We start from the raw sequence: 14,368 nt of genomic DNA on the forward strand, positions 1-14,368 counted from the left end.
TATCATATCACAAGGCATAGGTGGCACTAGCAACAGGATTTACGAATGCAGTTGTCATCCCTAGTGTTGTGATTCATGGGTTGAGGAAGATGGCACCAGTGCTATATCACACACGGCAGGTGTCACTAGTGACAGGACTCATGGATGAGGCTGGCGATACTAGTGCTATGATCCATAAATAGGGAAGGTGGCTTGAGTGATATGATTCTTATGCAAGAGAGGAAATAACAGGTGGCACTGCCTATGATCCAACTAAAAGGAATAGGAAGCACTAATGTTGGAGTGCAGGAAAAGTGCCAGCGACTACTAATGCACCAAATTGGACTGCAAGTAAATACGAAAAATGTATGAAGAAAAGTTATTTTCCAATAAACAGATTCATATTCTAAAGAAGTCCTGTGGTTTATTTCATGAAATTACATGTGCAAAGAATGCATTGATTCACTGGAAGATTCATTTTATAAAAATAAACATATCAATGACAAAAAGTTACAGATTTTAAGAGATGTTTGGCTAAATTGGTGGCGACACCTCCCCAGAGACAATTAAAGAGTACCCCTTCTTGATAGACTGCATCAGGTGTCTTCCTTTTAGGATGTTTGGAGTGCTGCCTTTTTCACATACTTCCCATCCTTCCTTGGTAGTCTTCCCACAGCTCCTTCATTTCAAGTGACTCCTGAGTAGGTCTTGGGGCAATGGTTTCGGCATTCCTACAGAATGTGCACCCAGCAGCTTGGTTTCTGGAAGAGGCTGCTTCAGCGTTTATAGAGAGCTGGTTCTGGGGGTTCGCTCATCAGGAAAATGAAAGGCACAGCTTTATCATCTGGAGATTTTCTGATGGAGTTGCTATATGAGGCTGTTTTGCCATGGATAATGGATAGACACTGATGTATCTGGCACATGAATACTGAGGAGTCTTTGCATAGGATAGTAGTTGTATGTGTATACGGGTGAATCTGGATTTGCCAGCCACATCAATACAGAGACACTTTGGATGCGACCGTACTAGGGATTGCTGAATATGACTATTGCATGGAGAGTAGGGGTCGAGGGGGTCTATGGAACTGGCAGTAACATGGAGTCTATGAGTGCAACAATCACATGGGTGCTAGGTGTCTCAATACGACGGCGTCACTTCAGGAGTAGTAGGTCTCTGGGTGGTACTATATATTCAAATGTGTTTGTCTCTGGATTGCAGTAACTACTGAGCAATGGTTCGCTAGCTGTGAGGGTCTGTCAAGTTCTGTTGGGGTTGGGAATCTATGAAGGAGAAGCTTACATTTATACATGGGTCTCAATGTGATATAGTCACTTGGCTGAAGTCATTATTTTGATCTGTTAATTTTTCCTTGGTATTCTCTCCCCCAATGGGACATCCGTCATCAGCTTCTGCAAACCAATAAGAAGAGATAAGGAAAGAATGGGGGGGGGATAAGTGATAGGGAGGCAGTGGCGAAACAGATGGGAGACAGGGGAAGAGTAGGGAGCGATGTAAAGGAAGACCAGAAGGAAACAGGGCGGGACAGAAGTAGGTAGCCATGGGAGATGGACAGACCGATCCAGGTGCAGGACGGGGTAGTCAAGAGAGGGATAGAGAAAGAGGAAAAAGATGAGGAACCGGGGAGAGGGGAAGCTCACCGGGAATGGAGAAGGAACAGGTTGAGAGATGAGGGAGAGAGGTTAGAGACAGCGTGGGAGAAATTAGAGGAAACAAGAAAGACAATGAGGAAGAGAGGGAGACCAGTCAGAGAGTGGAAGAGCAGAGGAATTCAGGAGCAGGAAGTGGAGGATAAAGGAGGGAACGCGTGGGAAAGAGGAGGAACAAGGGGGCAATGGGGGGAGAAGAAAGAGTTAAAGATGAAAGTTATAAATATGTGAGAAAGAAGTAGGAACACCAAAGGGTGGGATAGTGACATTCAGAAGTGGGAAGAGAAATGATGGTGAGGAGGAACATAGGGCAATAGAGACAGGATGAGAGAAGAAAAGAGGCATACAGAAAGAAGGGGAAGCAAGAGTGGAAAAATGAATTAGAAGGGAATGAGTGAGGAGAGAATGTAAGAGAAGGGAGATAAAAGGAGAGAGCCTGTTATAATATGCTTTCACTATACTATACATAACACTTGATAAATACACCGTCCCATAAGGTTCAATGTGTCTCACCTACCATCATATTCAGAATTTAGTGCAAGTTATTGTCCGTAGTAATAACACATGGAGTTCTCATTTCCCTGTTTTGTATTTATTTGTATTTTATTAGGTTTTACATAGCGCTTTACACAAAAGCACTTTCCTTTCTATAACCCTTTTCTCTCTTCTTTATCCCTCTCACCTTACCCCATGAGTTGAAATATGCTCTGCAGTATTCTAAGATCCGCTTTCCACCCCCTTTGTTAACAACAGCATGTTTCAATCATTAAAACAGAAAGCACTTAGGAAATCTTCGCTCCTTTATCCACTAGAATGGTGAAATGTGTGATGGCGTGGAGGAACCAATGGCACTGTGATAACAAGTAGTGCATCAATGCTTCATCACAGTGAACACAGACAGTGTAACAAAGTGCAATTATTTAAATTGTATATATACACACGCACGTCATGTCAGTAGATGTATTTATATTTTTATTTATTAAACTTCAATTTCAAGGTGATCTGCAACTAGACTACACAATCATCTTGGACCTCCCATTTGTGTTGATTTTCTGGTTTAGATGGATGTCTTTCCCTCTTATTTTCTCGATGGGTTCCTTTTTATTATTTATCCATGTCTTTTACAGTAGGCGTCCTTTAAAAGAAGAGATTTTTTGTATGCCCCAGTTTTAGATGTTTTGTAGCATTTTAACTAACAGGGGATGTGGTTACCCAATAACGGTACTCTCTTGGTGACCTTGGAAGGAAGGATGAAAGGCTGAGTGAGTCTTGCTGGGATTGAAACATGTGACCAGCTGTCTGTTGGAGATCTGAGTAACGAATGCTTAACAAACATAACGATCTGACCATCTCGGCATTGGTTATAGGTTATCGCCTAAACGGAGTTACAGTGATTTGGCTTTCTGATCACTTCTAGAATTATGGTTGTGTTTGAGTTGTGAAATGTGGCTCACTACTGCTGAAATGGCAGTAATGGCTTAAAAGGGTGCACATTGTCATCAGTGACGCAAGTTACATAGGTGTACAAATTCAAATGGCTGGTTGGTGTGACCCTATGCATAGGCGGCCTGCTCCATATGGGATGCCAGGTCATTGGTCCCAGCTTCTCCTGCCCATTTTCTTCCATATGGGGTTCTTCTCACTGCGTCATCAGGTGCTGGGCTGGGCAACTTGTAGCACACCCTTTCTGTGGCCCCTAATGTGCACCTGTTACTGCAGACATGGGTGCAGAGGCTGCATTCGAGGTCACCCTATCTTAGAAACCCCAGCTCGATCCCAGACGTGTCAGCGCTGTTCTTGGTCCTTCCAACCTGGGCTTCAAATGTATTACTTTCCCTCTCTAGCACAAATCACAGAGGCCTTGGATATTTTGCTGTGATCTTTATAATAAATGGGTGTTCGAACTGTTTTATGGTCTTGGGCCGGCTGGTACTCTGTCTAAATAGTAAAGCCATATGGTATATATCTTAGTTCATAGGTTTTAAGGTGCAGGGGAGAAAAATTAGTCCGGGCACATGGGCTGAACAGCAAACAGAGCAAGAAACATTTCTCAAGGATAGGGAACTCCCGTCCCCTGCACACTGTCATCGGCTCAAATAGCCAAACATTAAATGAGTGTCTTACACAGACGTACAACTTTTTCAATGAACTCGCAAGTATGTTTCAAAATACCACTTTTTTATAGCAAAATTTGTTAAACCAAATGACCTTGGACATTATAAGGTACATTTGGTTTAACAAATCTTACTATCTTGCGCTGTCTGCAGGAGGAAGGCACCTTCTTTCATATACTGTGGGAATGCCCCCAGATTCAGGAATACCGGCAACGATGTTGTGATAAACTGTCTGCAGTCCTTGGCCGCACCATCTCGAGAGACCCTAGGATACAAACATTTTTTTTGACAGTGCAAGTGCCACCATAACCCAAAAGTGCCATCCGGCCAGCTGCTCGAAAGCCGGAGACTGACCTTGTATGTGTGGGCCACTAGATCCCAGGTGTAGTACATGTACCAAAAACTGACCAGAGTTATATTCCTGCAAGGCGAGTACCAGTAAGATTGAAAATCAGAGTTTGTGTACTTCTTCTGACCCACCAGAGTACACAATTTGAAGATATCAAATTAACCAAATTCAGATTGTGACATGAGACAAAACACATATCCAACTGCAAAAAATGGGTGTATTGTTGGGGAAAACAGGTCAGTGTTTGATTTAGTACTACTGTTAAAGCACGTCTATGTATAAACTTATCTGGTACCGTGTTTACATCAAGGTTGCTTACTTCCCATATTTCTGATAACCTCTCCCTCTGTCTCTCCCATTTTCTTCCTATGCCCCCCAAGTAGTTTGAAATAGCTTTCTTTTTCTGGGAAATTTTTGGTTTCTTCTTTCGGGATAGAACACGGATTTCCCCTAAAAAGATCAGTGTTAGGTGGTGCTTTTCTCAATGGTCCTACAATGTTCTCTTCTGCTGCCGAGCTGATGTCAGACAATTCTGGGGTGATGTTATTGTAATTAAAGTGGCTGCATTGTCCAATGATGTTTGATACAGTGAATCAGACTTCTTAGCTCAAGTATATATCCTGCCATTTTAGTCGCTTTGACGTTTTCTAATTTTCCTTTGTCTAATTTCATCTTGAAAACTCTGTAACGTATTATTCACTTTCTCCCAAAAGTCTGTTCTGTATTAAACGTAATCTTTTGATACCTTCAATTAATCTTTCAGAGACTGAAATTGTCCATGGTTAATTGTCACATATTTAATCAATACGTTTATCATACTAAAAGACCATTCAGTTAAACCAGCTTCCCATTCGCGCAACAGGTTGATTTTTCTCTCCATAACTAGGGAAGGTTAAGATGCAGAGGCCCCTCTATATCATTTTGAATTCTAAATTGTTTGAAGGGTGGCACATTTCCACCATTTAGACAGAGGTGGGGCAGGGGTAGGAAAAAGTGAGGGGAAGGGGAGGCAGAGGATTGGTGGGCAGCACAGAGTGAGTGGGTTTGGGTGATCCCATACCAATTAAAAGAATAAAACAAAATATAACGATCAAATTTACCATTTTCAAATTTCTATCAATGAAACACCACACAACTCTGCACACACTACCTATTGTCCTGCGTTCTAGGAAAACATGGCCTTTACATTGTCATTTGTTATGGTAGTGCCAAGGCATGAAGCCGTCACCTGAGAAGCAGGACGGAGAGCTCATTCTGGGAAGAAGGGTTCGAGAATTACAGCCATATCCCAACATCCTCACAACCTCTTGTATCCTCACAGGGGCAGTTCCAACCACCAGAGCAGTCCACAACACGGGAGCAGGGGAAGAAGCCTGATCCGGGGAAGCCAGACCCTGGGAGGGCTGCAACCGTGCACCAACGTCCCCGCAGAGACCAGGTGAGCGTGACAGAACACAAAGCATCTCTGAATCTCTGCCTGGGCGTTATGAAGACCTCAGAAACTGACCAGTTGGCCCAACTTCTGGGGGAACTGCGGGCCGAAGTTCATGCTTCTAGACAAGAAACCAGTGCCTTACGAAGGGATCCAATTGTAGCCCTAGAACAAACTGATTACTTGGCAAGACAGATGCTTCAGGCTCACGGAGGTCAGGTTCCATTACCAGCGATTGCACAGCCTCCTCTGCCGCAGCCATCGCCACCAGTCCAAGTGGTACTTCCAGGGGCAGTGCCACTGTCCCCACCCGAACGTTTTACCGGTGACCCAAACAAGTATGCTATATTTATGAACCAATGTCGTCTTCACTTTCTATATAGCCCTGGAGCCTTTCCTGACGATAGCGCAAGAGTCGCCTTTGTTCTTTCATATTTAGGAGGTAGTGCAGCGGACTGGTCAATACCATTAGTAAACCAGAATGATCCTCTACTCCGAAACTTTGGGGAATTTCAGCAGGAAATGTAAAAGTTGTTTGCTAGGCACACCCAAGGACAAGCCCTGGATATCGAACTATTGTCCCTCAGACAGGGCAATCAAGATCTGCGGACTTATATCGCCACCTTTAATCGTCTCATAGCACAGACAAACTGGCCCGAAGAGAAGAGGACCACACTCTTTTATCAGGGATTGCGTGGGGAACTAAAGGATGTGCTAGCCCACGTGGTCAACCCTCCTGAAGGTTGTGCAGAGTACATCAATCTGACGGTACAACTTGATCACAGGTTGCAGAATTGAAAAATGGATCGCACAAGAACTGAAGGAAGGTCGGTCTATATGCGACCTCGGGACAATCCAATCAAAACCCACGAACCAACAGAACCAATGCAGATGGGGGAATTACAGGCTCCTATCTCCAAGGCGGAGAGAGAGAGAAGAGGAGACAACAACTTTGTTTATATAAAAGCAGGACATTTCCTCCGGGACTGCCCAGTCAAACCTCCCAAAAGGATTGTAGGTGCAACGGACAATGGTAATGAAGAGAAAGAACTAAATCCGGAAAACTCCAACGCCCGACAAGCGCAGGGGTCCACTTGTTGAGCGAAAAGAAGGAATCTGTACAGACCTCACCTGTTCATCCCGGTACTTTTGGTCAACCATCAGCAACCAACAAAGGTACAGTGGAGGAGTGGGAAATTATATTGATCAAGATCTGGCTGCACGAATAGGCCTTCCTCTCCAGCAAAAGCTCAAATCGGAAAACGTCACAGCAGTGGATGGTTCTCATTTGTCATCTGGCCCAGTGATGCAACATACCGACAAAGTCATGCTAATGTGTCAGGATGGTCACCGGGAAGACATCTCCTTCGACCTTATTGGGGCTCCCCAGTTCCAGATTATTTTAGGAATGCAGTGGCTGGAAACACAACCCACGGATCGGCTGGTGAACACGAGTGCTGACCTTTGCTACCACAAAGAAGTAAAGACCAAGGAACTCAAAACGAAACCTATCTTGGGACTCTCTGGTTCCCTACCCCCGGAATATCTGGATTACCAGGATGTGTTCCAGAAGGAGCAAGCAAACACCCTGCCTCCCCACAGACCTTGCGACTGCCCGTTCGATCTGGTGCCCGGAGCACAAATTGCCTGCAGCTGAATTTACGCACTAACCGAGCAAGAAAACCAGCATCTGAAGACTTACCTGGATCAGTACCTAGCCAATGGTTTCATCTGCCCGTTTAAGTCCCCTGCCTCTATGGCTCTTTTCTTCATACCAAAGAAAGAGGGCGATTTAAGAACTTGTATAGATTATAGAGCACTGAACCAAATCACACGGAAGAACAGATGCCCCCTACCACTCATTCCGGAGCTGCTTGATCAAGTTAAGAATGCTCAAATCTACACTAAACTGGACCTACAAGCGACCTACCATCTTGTAAGGGTTAAAAAAGGAGACAAATGGAAAACGAAATTCCGAACCAAATATGGACTTTTCGAATATCAGGTCATGCCCTTCGGATTATGTAATGCCCCGGCGGCGTTCCAATTCTTCATGAACTATGTGCTTCATGAGTTGTTGGACGTTAGTGTACTCGTTTACATTGATGACATTCTTATTTACTCTACGTCCAAGGATGATCACGTTGGCCATGTAAGAGCAGTTCTGAAAAAGCTTTGTCAGTATCGGCTGTTTGCCAAACTGGAAAAATGCTTCTTCTATGTCACGGAAGTAGAATTTTGGGGTTTCATGCTTACCCCACGAGGAGTTCACATGGATACACGCAAGGTGGATGCTATCCTTCAGTGGCCGTCACCAACATCCACAAAAGGAGTACAAAGCGTGCTCAGATTTGCCAATTTTTATCGACTGTTTATCCCCAGGTTCTCGCAAATAGTTCATCCAATCACCTCCTTATTGAGAAAATATGAGAAATTTCTTTGGTCCCCTGAGGCAGAAAAAACTTTCCAGGAGCTGAAATTGGCCTTCACCTCAGCACCAGTTCTTCAGCACCCTCGACCCAACCTACCATATATGGTCGAAACAGATGCCTCCAGCATAGCCATGGGAGCCGTCTTATCACAGAGAGACACGGACACGGGACAACTACATCCCATAGCATTTTGGTCCAGTAAGTTTTCCGCTCCGGAATTAAACTACGCAATCACTGACAAGGAACTGTTAGCAATCAAAGGAGCCTTAAAAATATGGAGACACTGGCTTCTGGGAGCCAGACACACTGTCACGGTTATTACGGCTCACTGTAATCTACAATATTTGAAAACAGCCAGGGCCCAATCTTCACGCCAACTCCGCTGGGCTCCTTTCTTTGCAGAATACGATTTTGTCATTACTTACAGACCAGGAGTGTGCAATGAGAAAGCCGGCGCCCTAGCACGTATGGGAGAGGACAAGGAAGCTTTCGCAACATCTGAGCCTGTGGCCATCATTCCAGAAGAGCGGATTCAGAACCAAATCGCAGCAACCACCTGTTTGGAAGACTCAAAAACGGATCTCCGATCTCAGATGAACCAAACTGCACAACAGGAGTGGTTAGCTCGGGGAGACCAATATTCCATCAAGGATGATTTACCCTATTTTCAAGGAAGACTATAAATTCAGGACAAGACATTGCAACATCAGATAATAGTAAATTACCACAAATCATTAGTGGAAGGACATCCTGGGACCGCCAAGACTCGGGCCACAATTCAAAGGGCTATTGGTGGCCAACCTGGAGAAAAGACGTTGCCCAATTCATCGCCACATGTGGTGTATGCGCACAAAACAAATCTCAGAAGCTATGTCCCGCAGGGTTATTACGTCCCTTGACTGTACCACCAGTGCCATGGCATACGCTGTCTATGGACTTTATCACTGATCTGCCTCCCTGCAACGGATTTAACACAATCTTGGTTATTGTGGACGTATTCTCCAAGATGGCCCATTTTATTCCATTAAAGGGGCTTCCTACTGCTTCCGCCCTTGCCACTGTGTTTTTGGAGCAAATTGTCAAGCTACATGGTTTCCCGTCTGTATTAATTTCAGATCGCGGAACACAATTAGTCTCAGCTCTCTGGAGGAGGTGCTGCAAAATAGCCAAGATTGACCTCCGGTTATCCACGAGTCATCATCCCCCAACCGATGGTCAAATGGAAAGGACCAACCAGACCTTGGAGCAATACCTAAGGTGTATGCTGCAACAAACTGAGGAGTCCTGGAAAAATATCCTCTGGTTGACTGAATTTGCATACAGTAATTCCGTCCACACTAGCACCGGACAGACCCCGTTCTACACAGTGCAAGGTCGGCATCCTCGAACGTCCACATTTGATCCACTTGACAAACTGGAAATGCCAGCAGTCACAACATGCACAAGACTATCTCTCGAACCCTTAAAGAGACAGCTGAAAATCTGACCAGGGCCAAAGAACAGAAAACATTTGCAGACTGACATCGAAGGGAGGCTCCGCATTATCAAGTTGGGGATAAAGTTTGGCTGCCATCCAAAAATATTCCATTGAAAGGACCCTGAGCCTTACGTCCTAAATACCTAGGACCTTACCCCATCAAGGCCATCATTAATCCTGCTGCCATGAAATTGGATTTGCCAGCTAACATGCGGATCCATCCGGTATTCCATGTCTCTCTCTTAAAACCGATGAAGTCAGGCACTCAGATTGAAACACCACCTGAGCCCGACATCATACAAGGGGAACCGGAATATGAAGTCAAAAACATTCTGGATTCCAAGATAGTACGATCTAAACTGTATTACCGGATAGCTGTAAAGGTTATGGACCTCAAGATCATACATGGGAGCCTAGTGAATTCGTCCATGCCCCACGACTAGTAAGACAATTTCATCGAAATAACCCCCCCAAACCAGGACCAGGAGGGTGAGTGCCCGTGAGAGGGGCCTAGAGGGGGAGTGCTGTCATGGCCATAGGGCAAGGACCACAAGTTACATCACTTAAAGGGTCCAGTTGGACCCAGTCCTGGCGCCTTTGGCGCCATGCTCATGAAAAAGTGTGCTCTGCACACTTTATTCCTAGTGCACGTGTTATTTCATCTCTTGCAGGGCTCCCACGTGCATCCAGGCCGGGCGTGGCCATCGGAATGCATTGGGCTACATGTGCAGCATCTTCTGGGAATGGCAGGGTGGAGCCATCAAGCAGAGCAGAGGGGTGTGGCTGGGACCAGGCTATTTAAACCTGCTCCGCCCGCATACCATAACTTTGCATTAGTCTGCTCATGCAGCGTAACGCTCACTGCCGCATGAAGCGCTTCTTACCTGATTCCAGCAATACCATTGCCTGAGCGCATCTTACCTGATTCCAGCAAAACCATCGCCTGAAGCGCATCTTACCTGAATCCAGCAATACAATTGCCTGAAGCGCATCTTGCCTGATTCCAGCAATACCATCGCCTGAAGCACATCTTGCCCGAGTCCAGCAATACCATCGCCTGAAGTCTACCATCGCCATAAGCGCATTTTACCTGCTTTCAGCAATACCATCTACCATTGTCTAAAGCGCATCTACCTGACTCCAGCAACTCCATTGCCTGCAGCGCTCCTTACCTGCTCTGCAGGTCCAACACTTACGTGGGAGCTCTTCTCTACCACCATCCTCGCGGCTGCAGACATCCATCATCCGCCAACAGATCTTCGGACAGCTGCTCCTCATCGGACGTCGCCAGGCCATACCTGCAGGAGAAAAGGACAAATAAGGTCAGAAACCACATAAAGACAATTCGCTAAGGTCGCCCACTACACAATCTTCGTGCTGACCCTAGGGCCCAAACTTACCATCTATTTTGGGACATTGTAAACTCTTCAGGGCGCCGTTCGGGCTCACTTCCAGCACCACGACTCAAGGGCTCCTTTGATTGCTAATAATTCTTTGTCGGTTATGACATAGTTCTTTTCCGGTGCTGTAAACTGATGGGATCAAAATGCTATGGGATGTAACTGCCCTGAGTCCGGGTCCTTTTGCAATTACACCGCCCCCATCGCCACGCTGGAGGCATCGGTCGCAACCTACATAGGGCAAATCGGGTCGACAATGCCGAAGAACGGGTGCTGAAGTGAAAGCCAGTTTTAATTCTTGGAAGGCTTTTTCAGCGTCGGGGGACCAGGAAAACTTTTATTCTTTCTTAGTAAAGAAGTCATAGGATGCATGATTTGAGAAAATCTCGGGATGGGGTAAGCATGAAGCCCAAGAACTCGACTTCCGTGACATGGAAAAAATGTTTTTCCAACTTGGCAAACAGCCAATGCTTACGGAGCTTTTCCAGAACGGCGTTACATGACCCACATGCTCTTCTTTGGGTGCTGAATAGATGAGGATGTTGTCTATGTAAAAAAGGATACAAACGTCCAACAGTTCGTGGAGTACATAGTTCATAAAGAACTGGAATGCTGCTGGTGGGTTGCATAACCCAAAGGGCATGACCTGATACTCGAAAAGTCCGTATTTGGTTCTGAATGCTGTCTTCCATTCGTCGCCTTTTTTCACTCTTAACAAATGGTAAGCTCCCCGTAGGTCCAATTTTGTATAGATTTGAGCATTCTTTACTTGGTCAAGTAGTTCGGGAATAAGTGGCAGAGGGAATCTATTCTTCACGGTAATCTGGTTTAACGCCCTATAATCTATACAAGTTCTGAGGTCCCCTTCCTTCTTTGGCACGAAGAAGAGAGCTGAGGAGGCTGGGGACTTGGACGGGCGTATGAACCCATTAGCTAGGTACCGATCTAGGTATGTTCACAGGTGCTGGTTTTCTTGCTCAGTCAGAGCATAGATTCTGCTGCAGGGAATTTGTGCCCCTGGGACCAGATCGATTTGGCAGTCGTAAATTCTGTGTGGAGGCAGGGTGTTAGCTTGTTCCTTTTGGAACGCGTCCAGAAAATCTTGGTATTCGGAAGGTAATGAACCAGAAATTCCTAGGATGGGTTTCCCCTTGAGTTGTAGATTCCTCACGTCCCCCATTGTAGCAGCTCTTTGGACATTTTTGAGAGAAGGTCAGCTTCCTTGTACGCCAGTCAATCCCTGGGTTATGGGTTACAAGCCACAGCATTCCTAGGATCATTTGGAACTGGGGGGCCCCTATAAGATAAAAAGAAATACTTTCCTGATGACCATCTTGACATATCAGCGTTACCTTCTCAGTGTATTGAGTTACTGGCCCAGAAAACAGCTGAGAACCATCCACGGCAGTAACGTTTTCAGAGTGTGGCTTTTGTTGAAGTGGAAGGCCTATCCGGGCGGCCACATCCTGATCGATGTAACTTCCTACCCCACCACTGTCATTGTAGGCTTCTAGCTCATGTACGCTTGACGGTTGTTGGTGATGGGTTATTAATACCGGGATGACCAGGTGTGAGGTCTGTACAACTTTCTTTATTCTGCTTGACAAGTGGAACCCTATACTTGCCGGGCGTCTGAGTTCCAACTTCTGTTCCTTTTCTTCATTGTCGTTGTCTGTGGCACCTACCATCTTCTTGGGGGGATTAATTGGGCAATCTCGCAGAAAATGTCCAGCCTTACCGCAAGCAAAGTTGTTGTCTCCTTTTTTTACCTCTCAGCCTTGGAAATAGGAGTTCATAATCCCCCAATTTGCATAGGTTCAGTGGTTTCATGAGTTCTAGTTTGATTGTCCCGAGGTCGCATGTAAACCGACCTGCCTTCAGCCCTTGTGCGGTCCATTTTTCGGTCTTGCAACCCATGGTCCAATTGCACTGTCAGGTTGATATATTCCGCACATCACTTGCCACTCCCAGAGATCCTTGAGCAAGTACATCTTTTAATTCACCACGTAGCCCTCGGTAAAAGAGTGTAGTCCATTTCTCCTCAGGCCAATTAGTCTGCTATGAGACGGTTGAAGGTGTCAACAAGTCGTGGCTTCCTTGTCTAAGAGACAGTAGTTTGTTATCTAATGCTTGTCCTTGGGTGTGCCTGGCAAACAATTTTTCTAATTCCCGTTGGAATTCCCCAAAGTTCCGAAGTATTGGATCATCCTGGGTTACTAATTGTATGGACCAGTCAGCTGCACAGCCTCCCAAATAGGAAAGTACAAAGGCCACCCTTGCGCTGTCGTTAGGGAAGGCTCCTGGTCGGCACAGAAAGTGGAGGCGGAACTGGCTCATGAATACCGCGTATTTGTTAAGGGTCACCAGAGAAGCGTTCTGGTGCAGCCAGTGGGACTGCCCCTGAAAGTACCACTTGCACTGGTGGGGATGGTTGTGGCAATGGAGTTGGTGCAATCCCCGGTAACAGAACTTGTCCTGCGTGTGACTGGAGTATTTGTCTTGCCAAATCATCCGTCCGTTCTCGGGCTATAATAAGGTCTCTCCTCAAGGAATTAGTCTCTTGTCTTGAGGCATGCACTTCAGCCCGCAGCTCCCCCAATAATTGGGGCAACTGGTCGGTTTCAGAGGTTTCCAGAATGCCCAGGCAGAGATTCGGAGAGGCTTTGCATTCTGTTACGCTCACCTGGTCTCTGCGGGGGCATTGGGGAACAGTTGGAGCCCTCCCTCGACTTGACTCCCCTGGATCGACTCTCTCCCCCAGCTGCTGCAGAACCAACTGTTCTGGATGCTGGTATTGCCCCTAAGAGAAGATGAGGCAATGGGAATGGCGTGGTGGTGTTGTGAATCCCCTCGACCTTTTCGTGCCAAAACAAAGTGCGCAAGCATTTTCCCATGCAAGCTCACCTGTTTTGTAATGCTGGGCTCTCTGTCCTGCTTCTTGTAGCAGGGGCACGTAGAGTGGACCTAGTTGCTTTACTGGTCCGTGAAAGTGGCGATCCAGATCGGCTGCGACCAACCACGTAGTAGGTAAGTCTTTCGGCAATGAGTATTGTTCATTTGTTGTTATACCTTTTGCCGTGTTTGTAAATAGTAATTCTTGCAATGTCTTTTCTCTCCCCAATAGGTGTGAAGATGACTGATCGGCATCGCAGAGTGAGTCCGGGAATTCCCTTGAAAATGATGGAGCCATCAAATTAGCTGGTAAATTGGCCTTTAAGATAGATCTCTAGAGTCAGGTATGGAGTGGCCAAGCATTAGGTATTTATGTGACTTCTAACCTGTAGTGTTCTTTTTCCCTTGCAGGAGAAGTCTGGTGGTGTCGAGCGGAGTCTGGTTGCTCGAAGGTCGATCCGCGGCTGCTGGATGGAGGTACCGTGAAGAGGAAGAAGAGAAGCAGAGCTCCCGTGTAGCTGGACGTCCGTATCAGGTGAGGAAAGGCTCTGACTCCGATAGCGATGGGAGACAGGCAAGATGCGCGCACAGCGATGGAGCGCCTGGAATCAGGTAAGGTGCGCTT

General features: G+C 46.1%; 1 protein-coding gene across 6 annotated transcripts in view; it reads right to left on the reverse strand.

Moving 5' to 3' along the window:
* Nucleotides 1-377: 377 nt before the first annotated feature.
* Nucleotides 378-14,368, reverse strand: part of RNF31 (ring finger protein 31) — a 915,252-nt gene continuing 901,261 nt past the window's right edge. For 4 of the 6 annotated variants that reach the window (XM_069633998.1, XM_069633996.1, XM_069633993.1 and 1 more), the window contains exon 22: nucleotides 1,197-1,389. In XM_069633998.1, the coding sequence (XP_069490099.1) occupies nucleotides 1,339-1,389 (51 nt within the window). In that variant the 3' untranslated portion in view covers nucleotides 1,197-1,338. Of the gene's footprint in view, nucleotides 1,390-14,368 lie in introns of all 6 variants that reach the window. The other 2 variants (XM_069633995.1, XM_069633999.1) reach the window with 2 other exon arrangements.

The sequence above is a fragment of the Ambystoma mexicanum genome, chromosome 13 (genome assembly GCF_040938575.1).
Source record: "Ambystoma mexicanum isolate Mex_15411 chromosome 13, UKY_AmexF1_1, whole genome shotgun sequence".
NCBI classification, from domain to species: domain Eukaryota; kingdom Metazoa; phylum Chordata; class Amphibia; order Caudata; family Ambystomatidae; genus Ambystoma; species Ambystoma mexicanum.